The sequence below is a fragment of the Podarcis melisellensis genome (genome assembly GCF_964234715.1).
Source record: "Podarcis melisellensis genome assembly, chromosome: 1".
Taxonomy (NCBI): domain Eukaryota; kingdom Metazoa; phylum Chordata; class Lepidosauria; order Squamata; family Lacertidae; genus Podarcis; species Podarcis melisellensis.
Genome location: NC_138528.1, coordinates 40,525,947 through 40,550,713, shown reverse-complemented (window position 1 = coordinate 40,550,713; position 24,767 = coordinate 40,525,947). Strand labels below are relative to the sequence as shown.

General features: G+C 39.5%; 1 protein-coding gene across 1 annotated transcript in view; it reads right to left on the bottom strand.

The window, feature by feature from the left end:
• Window positions 1–61: 61 nt before the first annotated feature.
• Window positions 62–24,767, bottom strand: part of RYR3 (ryanodine receptor 3) — a 282,690-nt gene continuing 257,984 nt past the window's right edge. Inside the window, exons 88-106 of the mRNA XM_081886370.1 lie at window positions 22,997–23,125; window positions 22,112–22,216; window positions 19,352–19,433; window positions 17,658–18,979; window positions 17,026–17,084; window positions 14,549–14,720; window positions 14,145–14,231; window positions 13,130–13,327; window positions 12,266–12,396; window positions 10,856–10,898; window positions 10,077–10,204; window positions 9,222–9,282; window positions 7,736–7,882; window positions 5,915–6,049; window positions 4,269–4,425; window positions 3,559–3,623; window positions 3,255–3,355; window positions 2,015–2,066; window positions 62–989 (exon numbers count right to left, since the gene is read on the bottom strand). Of these exons, the coding sequence (XP_081742496.1) occupies window positions 894–989; window positions 2,015–2,066; window positions 3,255–3,355; window positions 3,559–3,623; window positions 4,269–4,425; window positions 5,915–6,049; window positions 7,736–7,882; window positions 9,222–9,282; window positions 10,077–10,204; window positions 10,856–10,898; window positions 12,266–12,396; window positions 13,130–13,327; window positions 14,145–14,231; window positions 14,549–14,720; window positions 17,026–17,084; window positions 17,658–18,979; window positions 19,352–19,433; window positions 22,112–22,216; window positions 22,997–23,125 (3,270 nt within the window). The 3' untranslated portion in view covers window positions 62–893. The remainder of the gene's footprint in view (window positions 990–2,014; window positions 2,067–3,254; window positions 3,356–3,558; window positions 3,624–4,268; window positions 4,426–5,914; window positions 6,050–7,735; window positions 7,883–9,221; window positions 9,283–10,076; window positions 10,205–10,855; window positions 10,899–12,265; window positions 12,397–13,129; window positions 13,328–14,144; window positions 14,232–14,548; window positions 14,721–17,025; window positions 17,085–17,657; window positions 18,980–19,351; window positions 19,434–22,111; window positions 22,217–22,996; window positions 23,126–24,767) is intronic.

The following is a 24,767-nucleotide window of genomic DNA, read 5'->3' as shown; positions in this document are numbered from 1 at the left end:
CTGTATGTTGTAGTTGTGGTGTGACTTTAGTTTGTTCATAAAAAAGTGACAAAAATTAAGATTGGTTTTGTAAATTCTTTATTGCAGTGGGCACATTTTATTCAAAGGAAATATGCAAAAACATAGCAACTTAACTACTTAGTTGACCATAAAGCATTTTTATTTGACCTAAAATTTAATTGTGTAAGATCGTGAGACAGTATATTTTTTACCATCTGCATCTTATACGCTATTGGAACAAATATATGACTCACCTTCAAGTATTTCATACAGTAAGACAGGGAAGCAACACAACCAGTTAACAAAAATGTCAATCTAAAATGCCACCTAAAAAAAAACTTTTGCATAGCTATGTCTGCAAATATTTAAGGCACTTTAATTAGGATTTTATAGACAGTAAAATATTTGAAAGTTTTAAGCACTGAAGGATTCGAAACTTTCTTTCTGGATCTTAGTGGGGGAGTCAGAAATAAAGCTGCTTGAAATATTGTTGGGATCCTAATATGAGCCAGTAATTGAGGCCTTGTCATCTGACATTCAAGTTCTTAGGTTGCAGATGTTGTGCCTGTAACAAACAATGCTGTAGCCCTTTCAACTAAACTATTTTTATTGGGTTAATAACAAATAATAACTTGTGAACTAGAATACTGTAATTTGAAAGTTTAATTATATTTCTTTGTACTTCTCCAGTAAGAAAGCTGAAATCCAGACAATATAAGGCCTGGTTCTGCCAGGTGCAAAAAGCCCAGCTGGATCTTTGTAAAATTAAACTAGTTTTGTTGTATCGAAAGATTAAACAGACATAATACTTATATTACACCATGAAATGGTAAGACTTTGATTTTTGTCTAAATCTTGTAAGTTTGAGTGCAAGTTGTTTCTTGGTTGATATTTTACCCAAGTTGATCTTCATACTGTTTACGGAAGCAGTCTCCAGCTGGGAAAAAATCCCAGCATCTTTCTTGGTACATTTTCCATACGTAGGACTCCTGAAAGTATGAGAAAGATATTTTTTCAAAAGATTCACAGCAGAGAATGTCTGTCTCACTGAAACCACATATATACCAAAGTCAACATCAGTTTAATTCGCATCTTTGTTAGTTATATTAAGCATCTGTTAAATCCTGTTTAATTTAGTGGTGTATGGCAGCCTAGTCCAGTTGAGTGTCATTTAATTTGTAGCACACACATTCACTTGAATGCTGCATAAGTCCTGTAACTTTCATGTATGGGTTGCAATGGGTTGAAATTTGAAATGTTTGAAAAGTGTGTCAAATGCTCATTTGACAGAGCAGTCTTTAAAAGCTTTTCTGAGGTAAGGGCAAAATCAATATCAAGGGGTTTTGCTCATAGGATTTGTATTAACAGAGCATGTGTGCATATTTAAACATGTAAACATGAAAAATTATTGTAAATCATTGAGTTAGCTGAAAATGAGAACTCCCACAAGTTTGATTTTAAGCAAGTCCAAATCCTTCAATATTTGAAACTTGAGGTTTGGACACACACACCCCAGCCAGCCAAACCTTCTTTCCCAGCTGTCTCCTACCAAAATTTCAGGACAAAGATAGTCAAAAGCAGTATCTCGGGGGAAGCCCCAGGGAAATAGCTTCTATGTCCCTACCACAGAACCCCAATTCTAATCTCCCTCCCAGGATATTATTTAATATCATTATTGTTCAGTGACTCGTTCATCCTTTTTAAATTTACAAGCAGATATTTTTCTGCATATCTAGGAAGTCCTCCAACCGCATAGATATCAGGACAGCCTGATTTTCTGCTTTAGTAATAGACATAGCTCAAGTTCACTGTTAGTGGTAGTAATGAATGGTGTAATCAAGGGTGCCAGCTTGAATAAAATATTGGGTGGAGGGGAGCAAGCCCCGCCCAGCATAATCAATCACATGATGGTGCACACCCACACCATTTGAATGACCCAGCCCCCTTAAATATTTTATTGGGGGGAGGGGGAGCTCAGTCGCTAGGAGTTGGCTCCTATGAATATAATGCTTACCTGTCCAGTGTGCTCAGTTTCATCCTTATTAATGAGATACATCAGGAAGAACCTGGAACGAGAATATCAAACTACATATTGTGTTTTAAACTGTAGTGTAATGCTTCTGTTTCTCAAAAACAACAATAACAATGATTTCTATTTAGGGGGAAAGCAGTAGCAACAATATTTAATATATTTTTTCTGCTCTTTGTAAAAGTGCATAAATTACGCTGAATATTGTATATAGGTAAATATAAATGTGTGCCTGCCAGTTCACAATCCAAAAAATGTTGACAAATGTACCCAGAAACAGACACAAAAGGAGGGGGGAAATTGTGGTTAGAAAATGAAACATTTGTTGGATGTTTCTCTTTTTAAAAAACCCCCACAAAAAACAAATTTGTTTCACCCTCAGGGACTGTATTTCTCTTTCACAGTCTAAATAACCAGAACAGATTAGTATGAACTTATACATGGAGATTCTGGCTGTTGCCTCACCGTGTGTTCTCCTTTCTGAAAACTGGCTCTTTAGAGTGCTACTTTTCTTTTTGCAGGTATTCTGTCTTTTGAATTACTGAAAATACCATATCTAATTTTATGCACATATGCCAATAAATTATCTTTGGAAATCCAAGGGGGGTGGGCAACAGGCCTTGAATTAGAAAAACAATCAAAACATCCTTTGATGTATTCTCATTGAAGAAGCTTCCACTCCTAAAGAAGTTGATCTTGCTACTTTCTGCAATATTTTATTTCTGGTTATGACTAATCATTCAAAGCAGCTTATAATTTTTTAAGTATAAGATCAAATACAGATAGGATAAGCCTTGGCTATTCATTACTTCATATTCAACTTCTTACTAATGATTATGATGATGCAGAATTATGTCCATGGTACTTTACAAAGCAAGGCTTTGACAGATCCCAATCTCTAAAGGGGCTTTAGCAGCAAGATTTACCGTGGAGAAAATGTAAACAAAAAGCTCTAGCTGTTCACATAGTTTTCACCTGCACATGAATAATTTCCTGAGTCTTGGATCAGTAACCACAGTGCTGAGGAGACTGAATGAGTTTCAGAGATTAAGGTTGCAATCATATATGCACACACTTAGAATCTTGTACGCGCTTCAGTGGGAGGAAGCACCATTGAATTCAAAAAAGCTTCAGAGTAGACATGCAATAGGTAATCCAGTAAGGCTAGTGCTAAAAGTTCATTAGAGGTTTGTATTTAACAAAGAAAGAATGTGCATATACTCACAGGTAGTTGGCCAAGTTGTGCTCTTGTAAAGTATGCATTTCAAATCCATGGGGGGTTGTGTCAAAATAGTCATTACCAATTCCACAAATAAAACATTTGGTCTAGAAATAAAACAGAAGGTTAAGCCATGATGAATTAGCCTAGATTCCTATCAGTAATTGGGTACAATATCTTACTGAAATAAAATTTACAAAAATATGCTCGTTTACTTCATCACTTTGAGGGTTTCTTTTTTTAAACGATCAAATGGTTGTAGACATTTTATGAAATAGAGAAATGAATAAATAAAAACATTTATCAATACCTCCATATCTTCTTTCACCTGCTCTTGCTGGTCTCTTAATTCACCAAAGGCATCAATAATCAGACCTATTATTGAATGGAATGGAAGTAGTGTATAGTAGCTCACATTTTTATAAAAAAGAAAATTTGCAGCATTTATACCCTTTAATATTTTAATTGAGGTGTTTAAAATACATGTCTTTTCAGTTAACTAATTGTCTTTCTTAAAGGACTGTAAAGGACTAAATGCCCAGTGTGTCTGTCAATACATTTGCATTTCTTTGCTTACACACTGGAAACAGGTTTGGACACTTTCCTTTTCTAAACTTACTCTTTAAGTAAAGGTAAAGGGACCCTGACCATTAGGTCCAGTCGGGGATGACTCTGGGGTTGTGGCGCTCATCTCGCTTTATTGGCCGAGGGAGCCGGCGTACAGCTTCCGGATCATGTGGCCAGCATGACTAAGCCGCTTCTGGCGAACCAGAGCAGCGCAAGAAAACGCCGTTTACCTTCCCGCCGGAGTGGTACCTCTTTATCTACTTGCACTTTGACGTGCTTTCGAACTGCTAGGTTGGCAGGAGCAGGGATCGAGCAACGAGAGCTCACCCCGACGCGGGGATTCAAACTGCCAACCTTCTGATCGGCAACCACAGCACCACCCGCATCCCTAACTTACTCTTTACATATATTGAATATATGTAGCATGCCAATAGCACGTCACAGTCAACATACCTTGAATGATGGCCAGTAGGATGACAATGACAAAGAAGAAAAACGTGATATCAAAAACAATTCGATACATCTCGTAAGGGTCTCCTGCAGGGTCTTCAATTTCATCTCCAATGCCTCCACCTGCTCTTACACCCACATACATGTGGAAGAGGTAACACTGGAAAGAAGAATTTGTTACATTTCACGACAGAGAATCCAACTGCTTTGAATTATAAGAGTAAAAAGTACAATTTTTAAACAGCTATTGCATTTTATATCATTTTCTATAGCAGGCTTCCTCATCCTCGGCCCTCCAGATGTTCTGAGACTACAATTCCCAGCATCCCTGACCACTGGTCCTGCTAGCTGGCTAGGGATCATGGGAGTTGTAGGCCAGAAACATCTAGAGAGCCGAGGTTGAGGAAGCCTGTTCTATATCAAGTGGGGAAGCTTTTCAGCCCAGTGAGCCAGATCCTTACCTTCCCAACTCACTCATGGGTCAGCTTTGACACTCACCAGTTAATCATCTGACATAATGACTTCAGGTGATTTACAGCTGCCAAAGTCCCCATCACATTGGTTCCCAAACAAATGAAAAAAACTAATCATTAGGTCCTCTGCTTTGCCTACTCTATGCTTGGGATTTAGGTAGCACTGAACACAGGGCTGGCAAAGTTATTTTTCAGGTGCTTCCCAAATGCCCAACAATACCTGGTTCTCAGCCCCACACCTGGTGTCATAAATGGTGTAAGGTATTGGGGGGGGGAGAGAGACATGGGTTGCCCAAAATGACCGCACAGGCCAAATGGGGAGGCCTGGTTGGCTGGAGATTTCCCAAATATTTGGAATGGAATTAATCTGATGAAATCTAAAACACGTAATATTTTTGCAAAGGACAAAATCCACTACCATGCTTTCGCACAGCATTCATTCATTTCAATTGGTCTTGCTAAGGAAAACTTCCTAGTAGATAATGCCCCCCAAATAAGTTCTCATGTTCTCTGGTGGACAGTGAAGAACGTTTGAAATCCTTCATTCCTCCTCCTATGAGTTTGTAAACTGACTCTTCTATAGGGACGGTCCAACCTCTGAAAGACGGACTCCAGAAGTCTCAAAGAAGACACCAAGTTAGAAATGTTGCAAAAAATGTGTATAATATAGCAATACAGCTGTGTTTAATTTTAAACAACAATAGTAAAGTGGCCTTGAAAATTATTTGAGCCTTACACACATTTTGGATATAATATCAAGAAACATCCAAACAAAACTTTCAAGTATATTGATTTCTCTTTAGGTTCTGAATACTAATCTCTATTCACTTTAAATTGGGCACTATAGGGCCATGGTTTTTATTATTAAAATGCCTGTATACATGATTTTAAATGACTGATTGGCTGATTAACATTCTACAGCCTTTTAAATATGTTTGTGAGAAGGGGGGGGGGGCTTGATTTGTTGTTTTTGTTTTAACTATTTATTTGTGCCTTGCATTTTTAGCTTGTAAGCCACCCTAAGATCTTGTGATGAAGGGTGGTACATAAATCTAATAGGTAAATATTCACTTTGATGTGTTTTTTAATGTGTGTGTAAAAACATCCATATAGTACTTTTACCCACGCAGTAACATTTCTGAGTTAAAATAATTACCGTGATGTCCTGGTACTTACCGTCATCATGTCATCACACTTCATGTCTGGCTCATCTTCATCTTCGCTCTTGTTATAAAATTTGCGGAAGAAGTTGAATGCCACAACCGTGTAAAGGTATACCACTACAGCCAAGAGTCCAACAGTCAAAACAAGCTATCCAAAATAAAGTATCACATGAGGAAAAATAGCAATTAGGGATTAAAATCTCACTCACTAATATATATATATATGAACTAAAATTCCTAGACAATAAAGAATTAAAAAAACATGGAGAGGATCATTGTCACACAAAAACAATTGTTGTGTCAACACAATAATTTCTGTTTCCTAGATGAAACAACCTCCCTTTTCTGTGTGTTGTTCTGCAGATTCCCCTGAAGCCCCAGAACCGCTGAGGTGGGGGGAGAGGGAGGAGATAGTTGTGCTAGCAGACGTCCTTGCACAGGCTTCTGCTAATGGGGCCACTTTGTTGAATTTGGCCTATGATGCCCTAAAAATGTGACAAGAGTATTATGAATGCTGTATTTCATGAAAAATATATTGAGACAAACAAGGTTTGAGGGTACAGACTGTAGTATTGCTACAGCCATTCCTCGGCCAGTTTTTATATGTGGTTCAAATTGCTCCATGTGTTGTGAAGTTGTGTACTTATTTTTGTGGACCAAATTACCCCATCAGGCATTGTTTTTCATGACGATAGCCACAGAAAGAGATGCTTGAGCACCCCACTGTTTGCCCCCCCCCCAATGTTTTCCAAACATTCCAATCAAATTCACATAAAAGCCCAGAAATTTGCCTTGAACAGAGAAAACACAGGCAGTTAGTTAGCACTCCCAGTGCCCAGGCAAGGCTATCTATCTGCACTGTGTTGCTTTTAATAGGATGCCCAACTAGAAGGGAATCATGAGGATTCACCTTTTGAAAACACGACTGGAAGTGGATCTGGACAAATGTTAGAATGGAAGACACTAAATCAAGTGAAAGGAATGTGGAATAGTGCTTGTTTTAAAAAGCAGATAAGGTTCACATACTGTACAGAGAAAACTGCCTGTTCCCCTGGAAACAGCATTAAACTATTGACATCTGTTTTTATATTTCGTGTGTGCATGCAATCATACATAATCTCTCTCACACAATTATGAAAAAGAAAATTGTTCAACCTAACATACCATACCACCATTCTGAAATTAAGATATAAAACATATGACATGTAGCCATGCATGAATAATCTGTCGTTGGACTGTAGAATGTAAATATCTGAATATCTATTATTATTATTATTATTATTTATATCCTGCCCATCTAGCTGGTTTTCCCCAGCCACTCCAGCATGTAAGAGTTGGCTAAGCCATAACATTCTCTCCGGCCTTCTAGATTTTTTCTTTTTACAGGGAGTTTTTTAAAAATAGAGGGAATCATTCAAATTGTTGATTGGTTTGTCTCATCTGCAGTCTGAATGGTACAATACACTCGGAGATGCATCCCATTAGGTTGTTAATTATGTAATTATGTATAACATTCCTCAAACTTGACCGTTGTGCACTTCTACATTATTTGCAGCAACTCTGTTTTTAATGATGTATTTGAAGACAATACTAATGTTTTCAGTTGTTCCATATACTAATTGTATTCCAGCATTAGTATTATTTCTCAGTAGAGGAGTGATGGGGATCCATTTGGCCCTCCAGACGTTGCTGAATTAAGTTTCCATTGGCTTAGCCAACAGGGCTAATGACAAGGAGGGTGGAAGTTGCAGTTCAGCATCGTCTGGTGGGCTAGAGGTTCCCCACCCCAGCAGAATAATTCATTTTAAAAGAAATGATGTTGCCAGTAACTCACCTGTTTGCCATTGTGGGTTACAGAAGACAGGATGGTACGCAGAGTCTTAAAACCCATAGCAATATCAAGCAAGTGGGCAGCAAAGAAGAAGTTGTTGTAATGACCAAGAATTGACATGGTTGTGTACCAAGCTAAGTACAAGAAGGACTAAAGAAAACGTTAAATGTCAGCAACTGCTGCTACTCTCATTTTTCAAGTATGGTGCTTTATTATTATTATTAAAATCATTTATAAAATGCTTTTCTACCATGGCAGTCAGTTCTATACAAGAGCAACACACAAAGATACAACACAGGGGCTAAAAGCTTGTCTGAAGAAGAATCCTAATTCTCCCTGGGTCAATTATTTTAAGCTGCTTGTGGCTCGCAGTTCTAGGAGGCCTGAGCGCTACATCCATAATTTGATTTTTAGTATCCTAATTATCAAGAGATGCAGTAGCAGAATACATTCTACCAGTGGCACTTTTGTATGAACTGCTGAGAAAAAGCTAACAGAAAACATGGTTCAAGAGATTGTGTGCAACACCTTGCACATGCAGAAGCACACCCCTGAATTTTAGTTCCGTTTTCTCATGTAGGGATCTAAGAAATCAGAAAATGTCATTTTGCATGCTGAAGGACGTGGCTCTAACCCAATCTTGATCCAACCCAATACTTTAAATATCTTTATTACATTCCTTCTGCAAAGCCACCATTATTAATCAGCTCCATAGTAAGTAAATTCTTATGAGATCCTCAGATCTCACATGTTTCAGTTGCTGCTTCCTTGAATGGTGACAAACTAACTGACACCTCAGGATGAGAACAAGCAAACCATGAAAACAAAATGGCAGAAGTTCTTGGTTTAAAGTAAACAGGGAGTGAATAATTTTAAAGTTAATATAGGGCTGCTTAACATAACCAAATGATTCCAAAGTAAAAAACAAAAGTTCAAGGAAATGTACCAGACAAGACATTCTTTAAAAAGAATGTATCTGCTCAACAGAAAAATTACATGAAACAAATTTGCAAAAAATCTGAAACAGATTGTTCATTAGTAACGTTGCCTTTAAACATGTCATGACTTAATATTGCTCCAATAAATACCGCTGTCAGTAGTAATACAGTGGTACCTCGGTTTTCAAACGTAATCCATTCTGGAAGACCGTTCCGACTTCCGAAACGTTGGATATAATGTTCTCACTCAGCCTCTATTGAGGCCTCCTTTTCTATCACTATTCTCTCCTTTTGCATGATTTACACAAAGGCTTCCTATATGCTGATGATAACCAGCTGAACCATTCTATCCCAGACCTCTCCACCTTCTGTCTAATCCATCATCTGCACCTGATACGTTCATTTGGATGCCTCATCACTGTCTCTAATTCAAATGGCAAGAAAGGACACACGAGTGCAAGGTTTGTTCCCTATCTAGTCCATCCCTGTGTAAATCAGCAATGAGAATAATGAAACAGAAGAATTTTTCCACATTCATACAGTATACTTACATTATCCGTGAAAACAACACCAAGCTTCCAGATATGGTATTTGGCATCAATAGAACTTAACCTAATAGAGAAATAATATTAAATTAATCAGTGGCATAATCATTATTTTAACATATACATTTCTCTCATATTGATTGTTTTAGGGGGGTTTTCAGCAGCGATATGCGCTGAAATATTCTAGGGAATTTATGGAGGTGTATTGGGGATAATTTTCTTTACAGCTCCAAACATGATCCAACTTTATCACTTACTTTTAATTATTTAAAATAGGGTGCAGCACTACTGATCTACTGCAGTGTCATGAAACAGTGAGGCTGTTGTGCTGAGCTAGCCCACAACACTGAAAGGAAAGTCAGCAATTATACACAGAAAATAAGTCAGTGTAGCTAAATATGATGTTGGTTCAGCACACAATTTCCTCAAGCAGGTTTGACTCACCTGTGCAACATCCCAACAGCATTTTAACTACTACAGGGCCATTTCAAGTAAAGGACTCTGCACCCCCTGTATGGCACTATAGTTTTAAATAACAGAATTGCTATTGGCAGGCTGTCTTGCTAAAAAACTGGATGGCGTATCGGCACAAGCCATTCTGCACTACCACAATTTCATGTCATACACCCATCCACATCTGATCAGGGAGTCAAGATTTCTTTAGCTGATGAAAAATCTCTTGATTTTGTTGTTGTACCCTTTTAAAATAGGAATTAAACAGTTCCAACAATGTTTGTCACGCTGATTTGCTTTATCTAGCTCCATCACCAGCCTGGCCAAACTTTATAAATAAATAAAGGGACTCCTGAATTTGCTTTGCCTCTAATCTACTATGGCTTTAGTTTAAAGATCCCACCGTACCACAAAACAAGGGATGCCTCCTCTAGTTCAGGATGTTCCACTGGGCTGAAATCCAGAGCATTTTTGTCCAGACCCAGGAGTTCTGCAATGCGTTCTGCTCCATATAAATCACCATACTTGTTGATTACCTTCAAGGGGAAAGATACGAGGTATCATCAACTTTAATTCAATCAGTATTTGTCAGGAGTTTTAACAACTTAGGTTGATACTCTTAAAACAATGGCAGTTGGCAGGAGGAGTGGAGGCATTCAAAAATAGAAGCATAAAAAGTAATCAGAAAGCATTTTTATTATGTAAATTCTCTTCTAGGGTTATACATGCCTGACAAAGCAATACTTGCAAATAAGTGCTGAAAATATCACTAATACATCATCATCGATGGCTATTCCTAATATGATTTAAGGGACATTCCCTCCAAATCACCGAGAGGAGCAGGTTGAGGAGACAAAGATGTCTGCAAATGAGACATGAAGGCTGGCAACATCAGCCCTGCCATGTTGCGGATGACTGTTGCAGTGCCTGGAGACAGTCAGGTCATATATCTACAACAAGGACCGGGGTGGGGGGACTGCTGGGAGGAGCACAGAGAGAAGAAATGCCATGGTATACCTGGAGCACAAGCTCACTTCATTGTTGCTAATATTCTGTAATAAAACTGTGGCCTTTTATTCCCAATTTATGCTTATTCCTTACACATAATGCAACAACAAACATGCTTAATTTGACATATCTGGTTATTTTTAATAGCATGACTCTTGACATATATTTAAAGAACTTACCTTTCGTTTTACAAACTTGTCCCAATAATTGTTAGGAAAATATCTGCATAGATACATAAATAAGAATTTCAAATTAGTTAACAAAAAAAAACACAAAAAGGACTTTAATTACATTTGTATTTATTAGTATAGGTAGTGTTAGGAAGATGGCATTATTTTCTGATCTACTGGTAGAATTTTGCCTCATAGTGATTCCCCCCCCCCCCCGTGATTGCCTATAATTTGTAAATTTCTGTTCAGTAAGTGATACTGGTGTTTACGAATCCATAATTACGGATTTTACAGATTTTCTCCAGCTCCTGCCAGGTGTGAAAGAAAATGATGTAGCTCCTTTCTGCAGCATACATATTAACCTTTTAAAGCATTCTTTTCTTTACATTTGTCTAGATTTTATTTTTATCATAGGTTCATTGCCAAGTATAAAATAGATGTCTGAAAGAAAATACAACTAAAATACCATTTCTGTTAAGTTTTTCCTAAACATGATACTAGCAACTGTATTTATCAGTCACCACCTCCAACAATGTGAGGGATGCGGGTGGCGCTGTGGGTTAAACCACAGGGCCTAGGGCTTGCCGATCAGAAGGTTGGCAGTTTGAATCCCTGCGACAGGGTGAGCTCCCATTGCTTGGCCCCTGCTCCTGCCAACTTAGCAGTTGGGACATGCTCTGGTTATCTCCTGCTTGGACTACTGCAATGCGCTCTACATGGGGCTACCTTTGAAGGTGACTCGGAAACAACTAATCCAGAATGTGGCTGCTAGACTGATGACCAAAAGCAACTGCAGGGACCACATAATGCCGGCCCTAAAAGATTTACAGTATGCTTCCGAGCACAATTCAAAGTGTTGGTGATGACCTTTAAAGCCCTAAACAGCCTCGACCCTGTATACCTGAAGAAGCATCTCCACCCCCATCGTTTAGCCCGGACACTGAGGTCCAGTGCTGAGGGCCTTCTGGTGGTTCCCTCACTGCGAGAAGCAAAGCTACAGGGAACCAGGCAGAGGGCCTTCTCAGTAGTGGCACCCACCCTGTGGAACACCCTCCCATCAGATGTCAATGAAATAAACAACTGCACAACTTTCTGAAGACACCTGAAGGCAGCCCTTATCGGGAAGTTTTCAGTGTCTGACATTTGCTGTGTTTGTATTATGTTGAAAGCCATCTAGAGCGGCTGGGGCAACGATTATGATGATATGGGAAGTAATGTCACCCTTCTTTCCTATGTAGCCTCCCCATTGCATACATTATCAAGTAGCATGGGAAGCAGGCATGGTGAAAAGTAACCATAGTGCCAAAGTAAAACAGGATTGTGGCCTAACTGCAAAAACTACAAGCAGCTTGTGTTGGCCTTCTTTAGCTGAACTTCTAATCAAGAAACAGGAGCAAGGTTGTACTCCATGTTACTTACGGCGTATTTATGACGAGGCGATCCCACTGTCCTTTAATGTCATCTTCGGAGGGTTGTTCGGTAATATACAGACCATCAAATTCCAGCTTCCTTGCAATGTCCTTCTCCCGTTTGAATACAACCAGAGGAACCTATTGCAAAAATAATTATTTGGAAGCTCCAAAGGAAGCTGAATGTTTAGAAATGTCTTGAAAATAGTTTAGAATATTGCATTTTACAGTGTTCCTGAACTGTACAATTGGAAACTATCTTCTTTATCTACTGATTATGGGAATTGTGAAGAATTTAAGAAGATCCAGAAATTGTGAAGAATATATATATATATATATATATATATATATATATATATATATATATATGCTTTCGTAGATTTTCACGGGTACAGGAATGCAGGTTTTGGTGTCCTCGGGTGTCTTCCCGTGTAAAAGTTGGGGTGTCTAGGCGACGTTTCGACGAGGTCTCACTCGTCATCATCCAGCCTGAAGATGACGAGTGAGACCTCGTCGAAACGTCGCCTAGACACCCCAACTTTTACACGGGAAGACACCCGAGGACACCAAAACCTGCATATATATATATATATATATATGTATGCCTAGTTGTAGGATCCAGAGAACAATCAGTAAATAGAGCTGAGATCTATCAAATGTATATTCTATCTTACCATACACAGGGCCCAAAAGAGCTAAGAACACAAAAATACTTAATAAAATAACAACAATAAGGTATCATCGAAGTATGTAAATTAAAACAAAAAAGCATTCAGTAGCATCAATAAGAGAATGGCAATTGGAAATGAGCAATGGAAAAACCGTCATATGAAGAGGCTTTTATTACTGGATAATTTAGGGTGAAATTACTAACCTTTAAGCAATAGTATCCAATAACACATACAAAAGAGATGATTGTATGGATAACAGCTAGAGCCCTAAGTGTTGGTGCCATGTAGCCTGTACTCTCTTGTAAAACAAAGAAGACTACTCCATCTTCATCTTCCTCCTCCTCTAAAGAATGCCACAGATCTGAATCTTCTTCCATTTCTTCAAATGGCTCTTCTGTCACCTGAAATTGATACACAAACAAGGAGGGAGGGTAGACACAATATATATAGATATATATTTTAAAAGGACATATGGTAGATTTTTTCCAGCATTTTTTCCATATCTTTTATTAAAGTTATGGTCTAATATTATGATTTATAGTGACGTTATCACATTGCAGTTTGCTTGGCCACAGCTCCTGCACAATATTTCTCAGGCCCACTGAAATGCGATTTTTCCATGCACATTTCTTCAACCACCCAGGGGAAATGTTGTGTAGCCGCAGCTGAATCAGGAAAACATGTTTAGGTACTATATAAGCAATGACGTTTTACTCAGAGTAAATCCATTAAAATTAATCAACATGACTAAGTTAGGGCCATTAATTTCAGTGGGTATACTCTGAGTAATGCTTAGTTAAATAGCACCTCATGTATTGAGGGGGTGGTGAAAGAGAATTTAAGTTCATCACCATCATAATTTATTATTTGTACCCCGCCCAGCCACTCTGGGCGGCTTCCAACAGATTAAACACAGAATAAAACATATCTGTATGTTAAACACTGCCATGTATTATGCTGATGCTGGTGTAGTGTTGTGCAGTGGTTAAGAAACTGATCTATGACTCTCAAGTCACCAATTCAAATTCATCTCTTCCATGAAATCAAATAATAATAATTTCACCCTTAATTGGATTAATACATTTTATACTGGCAGCATTTATTTGATGATTAGTTGAGTCTGCTTACTTTAATAGTAGTCTAAATTTTCACCACAGCATAGCAAATGTCACTGTGAAAAATGAAGGCGTCTTGCCAAAACTGATACAATTAAATTACCTTGTAGAAAAGCAGGATAAAGTTGATGGCGAATGCAACAAAAAGTGCAAGAAATCTTAAATTGTAGAAATTTCGGGCCAAAAAGTGCTGAAAATGCAAAGAATGTTATTAGTTCCTAAAACAAGAATCAGAACTGAAAACGAAGAAAACAAATTAATAAAGGAGATCCAAAAAAATGCTTTACATAATCATTATATATCAATTATGTTCCATTTCATACTTTCTTTTCCAAGTGTTGTTTCTTTATTAAAAACCTTCATAATGCACCAACATATCTTACTTATCCTCCCAAGTTGTGAAATATAATATAATATAATATAATATAATATAATATAATATAATATAATATAAAGCTATTTTCTAATATAATCATTGGCCAAAAGTAAGAAAGAAGGTCAACATACCAGCATTCTTGTCTGATAAACTTCCAATACTTTAAAAAAGTTGGCCATAACTGCATCAGGTTTCTCAATTTTTTGCCCACGCCTTCGTTTCCGTTTTCTAGGTTCTTCTAGTTCCATATGTTCAGAATACATATCATCCTTGATTTTATCTTGTTTCTCACCATCCTCCATGCTATAGAATATGAGAACAATTATTAACGAACAGCCACGTTTTCTGCACTGCTCACAAATAAGATCCTGACAATTATTTCTGGCCCAACTGGCAAATGGGTTTCAATGTAAGATGGAGCAAAATATCCTAAATGCACTTAAACATATAGTGAACAAACCACCACTTCCCAAAATATATAGCAGATACAGTACATGTTATGGAGACAATGGATAGAGAAATGCTTTTCTCCATCACCCCTAGAACTCAGGGTCATCCACTGAAATTCTTTCATGGGAGATTCAGGACAGACAAGAAAAAAACCACTATTTCACACCATGTATTTTTAATTTAAGGAATTTGCTACAACCGTATTAGATGGCTTTCAAAGGTCAATAATTGGTAATGTTTGCCATTTTATTCTCTGTACAACAGAGAATAATAATAAGATATTTGCCTTTTAGGTAAAGGTAAAGGTACCCCAGGTCCAGTCGTGGATGACTCTGGGGTTGCGCGCTCATCTCGCTCTATAGGCCAAGGGAGCTGGCGTTGGTCTGCAGACAGCTTCCGGGTCATATGGCCAGCATGGCTAAGCCGCTTCTGGCAAACCAAAGCAGCGCATGGAAACGTCCCGCTGGAGCGGTACCTTCCTGCTGGAGTGGTAACTATTTGTCTACTTGCACTTGACGTGCTCTCAAACTGCTAGGTTGGCAGGAGCAGAGACCGAGCAACGGGAGCTCACCCCACCACGGGGATTCGAACCGCTGACCTTCTGATTGGCAAGCCCTAGGCCTTTTAGTACACTGCTAAACCCTGTTATTGGCTCTGTAATTCTAGAGGTTACAGGAGAATAAGATTATAAGGGAAAAATAAAACTGTGAGTCCAGCAAGAGGGGAAATTTCATTTTTATAGAACTGTGAAAACAAATAGTAACAATGAAGAGAGAGAGAGAGAGAGAGAGAGAGAGAGAGAGAGAGAGAGAGAGAGAGAGAGAGAGAGAGTATATCAGTTTCTTTAACTTGGGTACAAACTGATCAGCTCTTATCACCTCCCTGCTTCTAAACATTGGCATTAATTACATGCAAGCATGGCACTGAAAACTACAATAGTCAAGAGGATTCTAATGCTTCCTCCCTGATGTTTAATCCTTTTGTTTTAACTTTAGAGCTTTGAGGAGGCTTTTAAAACTAAATTGCTTTAACATACTGTTCAAGAACTGCTAGACACATCAATTCAAAGTGGAACTTGTGCTTGAGGTCTGCCTGAAGCTCATTCACCTCGGCACACAGGAACATTAAAAAGTACATTTGAACCTACCTGAAAGGTAGTTTTCAGTTTCTTAGTGAAAGGTCAGCCAAATGGGTTGATGGCATCACCTAGTGGTCAAAAGGCAGGCAGGAACCTTTTGGGAGGCAGAACTCTGAGCATGCATCCAGTCTGCAGGCTTACCAAGCCTGACAGCCAGGAGTGCAAGGATAGAAGCAGTGGCGCGGCATATGCCCGTGCTGCCCAGGGCGGGCACACTCCTGAGGGGGGCGTGCCCTCCCAGGTGCAGGATAGCCGCTCGGGCACCGCCTGCCTGCAACTCCCAAGCCCCCCCCAAAGCTGTCAAAACAAAGGGGAAGGGGGAAACGCCGCCAGAAAAGCGATGTAGCTCCCCCCCTTACCCCAACAGCTCGGGGTAGGCTTGGGAGTTGTGGGCGGGTGGGTGGTGCACCAAATGTCACCCCCCTCAGTGAGGGCACCCAGGGCAGTCCGCCCCACCCCACCCCTTCCTACACCCCTGGATATAAGTAAGAACCATGCTACTTCCCAGTGTCAATAATAACAAGAATCCTACAGCCAAACCAACTATGGAAAACTACATTTCATGTAAATACAATTATACTTTCCCCCATTTGCAGTGAAAGGTCAGCAAAGTAGGGTGTGTACAGCAGCTGAACTCTCTAGGGAGGGAGTGCAGCTGCACGAAGGTATGGTGGGAGGTCCTGCCCACTGCCACATCCCATGATGCACAGGCAGCCAGGTGAAGGTACTGGGCGCTGCCCAAGCGGCTGTCCTGCAGATTTCCCGTAGAGGAGCACAAGATGAAAATGCAGCATTGGCTGTTGCAGCTCTTATGGAATCAGCCATGATGTGCTCAGGGAAAGGAAACTGCTGCATCTTGACCAAATGCAGGAGCAGAACTGCATGCTGGGAGTCTTACCTCCCAAAAGGTTGCTGCCTGCCTTTTGATCACTAGGTGGAGTCATCAACCCACTCGCTGACCTTTCACTGGAAATGGGAAAACAGTCATTCCCAAGAACGTAAGAGCTAAAAATAACTTACTCAGCCTTCTCAGATTCTGTTCTTGTTTCCGATTCATCATCTTTTGCAATTTCAGGTATCTGAAAAATGTTGAAAGTACTTTGAATTTGGATATGATAGAGAATTAAGCATGCCCAATTTCAAAAGCTGAAAATAACACTGTGAACTCAAAAAGTTTATAGTTAACTAGGATAAAGTAAAGATAAAAAGTTAAAGGACCCCTGGATGGTTAAGTCTAGTCAAAGGCGACTATGGGGTGTAGCACTTATCTCTGCTTTCAGGCCAAGGGAGCTGGCGTTTGTCCACAGACAGCTTTCCGGGTCATGTGGCCTGCAGGACTAAACAGCTTCTGGCGCAACAGAACACTGTGACGGAAGCCAGAGCGCACAGAAACGCCATTTACCTCCCCCTTTGCAGCAGTACCTTTTTATCTACTTGCACTGCTACACTTTCAAACTGCTAGGTTGGCAGGTAATCTAGGATACACTATGGGCATCAGGAGGACCCTACACTGCTGTCTGGAAAGCACCAGGGCCTTGAAGAACTTTGAGTCTCTGTGGTTTAGGTTTCTGCAGAGAATAAAGTCTATTCTCACAATCAACCAGTTAGGAAGCATATTGAATAAAATAAGATATAATCCACTTATTGTTTACCTGTGCTTTTTTCTTCTTGCGAACTGCACTTTCCAAAGAAGGAGGAGTATCTGATCCAATGATATCAGCGATATCCCCTAGGCCAACAGCATGACCATGCTTTGATCCGCTCTCTTTCTTCGTATGAATGCCAAAAATATCTGACAAGATGTCAGTTTCTCCCTTCTCATTTTTAACAAACTGCACAATTTCAGCTGTAATGCCATGTTCTGTAACTTCAACTTTTTCTGCTTCAAGGACATCATCGTGAATTCCAAACTGTGTTGGGTCAGGCATGTCTCCTAAAATTTTAGTAACTCTAATGTTTTTGGCTCCTTCTATTAAGCCACCCCCAAACACAGTACTCCAAAGAATCTGAAAAATACTGCACAGTATAGTGAGAAACATTTGGAAGAATCCTACAAAGAGCATCCAGAGAAAGGAAAAGGACACTTTAACCAATTCTTTTACAGTCATCTTTCTCACTTTTCTGTACTGTTTTCTTAAGTTTTTCAGTCTTATCATTTTAAAAACAGTGGCAGCATTTTTCTTTATTGCAACGCATGCCATAGCAAAAGCTGAAGCTGATTCAAGGGACTGCTCTCCTTTCTCATCTTCTCCAATTTCCCTCACATAGCAAGGCTCATCTTCCTCCTCCTCAGGTCTGTCAACTATATCCGATTCAGATATCTGAGATGCCAACTGCATTTCAAAAATCGTGTCCTCGCAAAAGTTTACAAAAAGCTCCATCTTCTCTTGTTCCCCACCTTCATTTACAACATCAAAAATAAACTGCCTTTTTGATTCTTTCACTTGAGGCTTTTCCCACTGTGTCCTACTGGATTCACTGATCTCAAAATAAACCCGCTCTATCTTCTTGGCACCACCCATTATCTCAATGCGCCCAAGGTAAGGTTCAAAATAGTTAAGGACACATTCTGCTGGATCTAATAGAGTCTGAAGCCTTGAATCATTTGGCATGTGTTCTGATAGGTTTGTTAAGAGGACAGCCACATTAAATCCAATATCTTTCGCTGGCTCGTGAAATCTTTCAACAAAATCGGCATAGTTAAACATGTCGTTTTCATCCGTTTCTGCACAGGACAGCAGGAACTCAATCTCCGATTGCGTATATTGCTTTTGACCTTCCATGGCTTTCTGGAATTCCTTCTTGGAAATTATGCCTTTACTTTCTGGGTCATACTCTTTGAAAGCTTCTGAGCTCGTTAGATCCTTCAACTTGAGAAACATGTCAAAGAACTTCAATATCATTTCTACATTGCTAGATGATTCAACCAGAGTGTCCACCATCTGTTTCCCGATAGTGCCATTTACAACATTACCTACATTGTGAGTTTAAAAATCGTTACTTAGTTTTTATATAAACATACATTGAAAATATATTTCTTATACATCCTTAGAAATGTGGAGAAAGTGTTTTCATGCTTATTATAAGTTTGTTTTAAATGTACCCTTGGTTGAGAACTACTGTTCAATATTATTGCACAACTAAATTTATGCCCATCTCTTATTTAGAATTATCTGTGGTGGTGGTCTATGGCTTTAGACTATAAAATTTCATTCATTCATCCAAATTACGAAGTAGAATCATTGTGATGGTCTGAATATAAATTAAATTAAGGATAAACTCTACGTATTAAAAATGATGTTGATGTTTGAATTGCATAGCAATAACTTTTTAAAAGAGATTCAACCTTCAAGTAGTGACAAGAGCATCACCACCATATCCTTCAGAAGATCTAGTAGCTCCTTCAGCAACTCAATCTGACTCGAATCCTAGAGTACAAATAGAATAAACAATAAAATAAATAACTCTAAAGACAATATTCACAATCTAGCAAATGGAAGCCTTATGTGAGTCTGGCTCTGTGCTCAACAGTGGCCAACAGGTTTAAGAGGATATTCAAAACAGTACATTGGAAGCTGACTAGTCTGGTATGGATATATGACTAGCAATTCTGCAGTACCCCAGACAAAGATCTGTCACATCACCTGTTACCTACTACTTTTAACTCGAGATTCCAGGGACTGAACTTGGAACCATCAGCATGCAAAGCTACTTTGGGAGCCAAGAGGAAGAGCAGAAATGAATTTATAAATAAACATATGTTCTATCACTGTGGTATGGTACCACTTGAAGGACACCTAGAACGAACACAAATATCACAATGATTCACAGTGTGGGATCTGAGAGATCTCACCAGTGAATGTTTGCTCATGGAACTTTCCTCTCATAGAAGAAGAGCTATTCCTCCCCACCATCCTATATCCTCTGAAAGTCTGTTTCAGAAGGCTGGAGGTTGCAGGCAGGAGGAGAAATCATGGCCCCTCTGTTTCTTGAGCAGTCATCTCTGCTTGATTGCCTAAAAAGCCACCTAAAAGAAAATCATTACTTCTCCAAGGTTATGAACAGCATATTCCCTCAGATCATGTTGCTGCCACAAATATAAATATGCAAGGTAATATGGACATTTACAGATGGGTGATATCATGCATATTTTATGTAAATTATATTGAGTTCTGGAGGAGTGACTCCAAAGAAAGTGTGCAAATGCCTGCAACCTTAGAATGTAGACTTAGAATGTATACTTGATCCGTTGATGCATGTATATATACCATTTTGCATCTTGTGAGGGTGCAGAATTCCATAACTGAGCAGCGGTCCAGCACCCACAAATTCAGTGATATGTACAGCAGAAAGCAATGATCCCATAGAGCCTGCTACTTCCAAAGAGTGCCATTGTGATCATGGATCAAAGTCCTTCCAAATAAATTGTAACTTACATTGTTCTAATCAACACACATTTGCATGAGGAAAAAATATATAATTATCCATGTATTTATACTTTATTTGTTATTATAATCTGATGTATTTGTCAGCCACCCCCATCCCCATATCTAAGAACAAACTACAATATATGGCATGTAAATGAAATGGGTAGAATTAATAAAGGACACAAGGGAGGCAGCATGGAATAAGCTAAAGGGGGATAGCTTGGCGACAGTGCCTGGTCCTGCAAGTGTAGGGCATGTTGTGGCTTGTGGACATGTATCAATGTGAAATTATATACAGATTTATAAAAATCTTAGTATCTGCATGAGATAAGTGGGGCCTACATCAAAATGCTTTGAGAATTAATGAGTTTAATGTCTCATATTCTAAGTCTCTTGCTTCCCTTCCCCTACTAGTCATTCCTCTTCCTCTCCCCCTGCTAAGTCTCCCATTTAAGAACTCTTTTGGGGGGATTGGTGCCAAATGAGGAGATTTCACCCCTCCCATATCCAAGAATCTCCTGATGATCTCTGCTGACTCTCCAGAGAGGAGGAGGCGTGTTCTGCTATCTACTTATTCTACTCCAGCAAAGAGTCAGTCAGTCAGTGTGTCGGAGAGAGAGACTGAGTGTTAGAGATCATGTGTAGAGATAAGGTTGCTGCTAAGAGCAGCTGCAGACACTCAGTGCAGTTTAGCATTCATTTATGCTTAGAACTCATTAAGCTCTGTATATAGTTGTATTATAGTTGTAGATAGAATAAAAGAAGTTATTCTACAGAGCTGCTCTCCAAGTCGTTTATATACTCTGCTAGACTCTGCTAGACTCTGCTGTGCGACGACTGTCTTCTTGTGGAAGTGAATCCGGTCCTCACAACTCTAAGCTGCGAGTCCACAGCACTTTGACCTGTTCCTGTCCAGAAGGTGGTCTCTGGAAGTGCTACCCAGCTCGCCTAGCCCAGTCGGGGCTGAAGTGCATGAGTCCAGTTGGTGGTACTGGCTCAAGGGCGATGCTGACACCAAATCCAGTGTATGGAGGAGGGGGAATGGCGGGGAAGGTCAAGGAAGGAGTATGTGGCCCTGGTACTCATTCCCAGTTTTGCAAGCCATGTTTCTTAAGCTTTGGGTGGATGTCTTAAATCGGCCAATAGAAATTAAGCTTAACACTGACGCAACACAATAAACAGGAGCGGCTCTCCCAGTAGGGCAGAGCCTTAGCATTAGCTTCCCAGCATTACCATGATAGGAAGGGCAAGGGAGTGGCAAGGCTGTGGGGCTGTGCTACACTGGAGTGTACTCTGGTGCATCTGCACAGTCCCAAGTTTGCCACCACATTACCCCTCCCCTCCCTGGTAAATGGCACCAGTGGCGCTGCCTGGAGGCTATTGCTACGTCTTCACCCCACTAGACAAGCCACTCCTGACAATGTAACTCCAATAAAGCTTTAAGAATCTAATGCCAATAATGTGACTTTGAATAACAACATCAATCAACTATGTTACAAGTTAATGTCCTTAAATTACACCGCTCATGCCTTGATTGATTGAGATCTAGATCTAGATATATTCTGCAAAGATGTCCCATTCTTTATCAAATTAATTTCGTGAGCCGCTTTTAGGTTTTATTGCAATCAAGTGGTATATAAAAATCTTGTGAAATAAATAAATAAACAAACACAATTTACCTGTGAAAGTTTCATTTGCATGTTAGCAAAAACATGAAGGAAGCCAACAACCGCATCCCACAGTCTACTGTGAGCCAAGCTCTGCTGGTTTCCAATGCAAGGACCCTAAAATTAAGGGGAAATGCTTAAATTTTCTATTTCAAGCAGCTGTTCTGATAAACAAAAAGTTGACAAAAGATATGCACAGTCACAAAAATTATTTTGTATACAATTTAATGTATTTGAAAACTAAAAAAAGATATATTACATTTTTATTTGAGCAATTTTTTATTCGTTTGAGGCAGATGAAGAAGCAGAATGGATGTGGGACAAAATGAAAGGGGGTGGAAGTGTGGGAGGCCGTGAATATAAAGAGCACCATCAGCAGATCAGGAGACACAACAGAAGTCATGCAGAGAGGAAATATGTTGGCAGAGTATGAAGCAGCAGGAAAACTATCTGCAAATCTTTCTGAATGTGAGCCCTATATATAAGAAGGTATGGGCTGATCACTCTAGGGGTGACCGTTTGCACTACAAAATCATTGCTAACAACTGGGCCACAAGAATGGATTCTTGCTACACTTCTGATCTAAGCTGCTGGTCAGAAGGAGCAGTATTCCTGCAAGGGGACCCAGCAGGTGACTGAAGACATATAGCGTCTATATTTTCTTTCCCTTTCATCATAGGTATTGTGGAAGAGACACAGTTAGAATCAAGCACTGTGAATCATTTGTCTGCAGATATCCCCCCCATTGTATATAGAGAGCCTCTTCTACAGCTGGTGACCATGAAATTCTACTGAGCACAGCCTGGGCAGACCTGTTGCTTTCATAATCCATGCAGTACTTTCACATACACACCCATGTACACAACATGAAGCATAGAGAAACGACGTGCTACTTACTTGGATATATTCAGTAAGTGAATTAAAAATCTGTTTGGTCACAGCCAATGCCTTAGAGAAGTTACGTTGTCCAGATTCATCAATGATATCTTTTCCAGAGTAGTACCAGTAGAAGTCACTGATTGATTCCTAAGAATAAACAATAGGTGGGTTTCCCCCCAACGTTTTGTGAGGGCCTAATCAAACTGCATCAAATATAAAAATAGATATCTATGGAAAATGCCATTAGCCAAAGGGTAAATGCTCAGATTTTATAATCAAGCACAAATGAATAATAAACATATGCAGAACAGCAAGAGTATAGACAGCAAATAAATAAGCATATTTATATTTTTAGTCATCAAACACTTGGGAGAAAAGGGTGGTTTCAGGGCATGACTGAAGGGTATCTGCTCTTTTCAGCAGTGGCTCAACCAAGCAATGATCCAATCCCTTCACAAGGGTGAAAGAAATGGGCCATAGTTTATCATTAGTTGCGAGAGATTAACTTAATCCCCTACTTCAATACCCTCCTCGTTGGACTAATATATTACAAAGTATCTACAATACCTATGAATCAACACAGCTACCTTTGCATTTGATATTAGGACATAAAATCACAACAAGCCAATGCCTCATCTAGTCCAGCATTCTGTTTCCACAGTGGCCGACCATATGCTTCTGCGAAACCTGCAAGCACAAGGGCACCCTATCCATAAGGGCACCCTGTCTATAAGACATTCAAACCACCCTAACCTGCAAGTCCATAGTTTCTTATCAACTTTCGAAAAAGTTCGTATAGCTAATCTCAGACTAGAATCCTATACCAACTTCCCTTGGAACATTGCCCGCTAAATTCAACGTGGCTTTCTTCTGAGTAGATATGTGTAGGTTTGCATTTGCAGGAAACTGCCCACTTCAGAGGTAATCAACATTGCCAAAGGGTTAGCTTTTCTTTCTCTTCTGAGAGTTGCTCAAAGATGGCAGTAACCGCTGAGAATCTATTCAGCAGTTCTAATCAGTTCCATATCAGATGGAAGCTTGGTTAGTAAAGTTGTGGCCTTATTTCTCCCTCACACCCACCGCAAACACCACTGAGGAATAAAAAACCTTTAAATTCACTTTTCTCAGTCACTATGCCTCTAGACTGGACAGGGCAAGTGTGGCATAGGACCAATGACAGTCCAGGTGTTGTTGGACTCCAACTAAAGAAAAAGGTAAAGGACCCCTGGATGGTTAAGTCCAGTCAAAGGCGACTATGGGGTGCAATGCTCATCTCGTTTTTCAGGCCAAGGGAGCCAGCGTTTGTCCACAGATAGGTTTCCGGGTCATGTGACCAGCATGACTAATCCGCTTCTGGCACACCGGAACACAGGAAGCCAGAGCGCACAGAAACACAGTTTACCTTCCCGCCACAGCAGTACCTATTTATCTACTTGCACTAGTGTGCTTTTGAACTGCTAGGTTCGCAGAAGCTGGGATAGAGCAATGGGATCTCACTCCAACTAAATCACATACAGGGGCACAATACTATATGATAACCACAAACAGCTGCTGAAGGTGCATGGCTGTAACAACAATATATTTGCGATAGACAAAATGTCATTACTTCTTCAATATAGATATCAATTTTGCCTTAACATCCACATTGATAAGCATCATCAGAATCTTGTTGATTCTCAAGCCCCTAGGCTCTACAATAATCCCTAAGAGAGTTTGCATGTAAACTCAATGTAACCCTCTTTTGAATTTCTGTTTTGAATACAGTAATAATTATATTTGTGTTGGATGG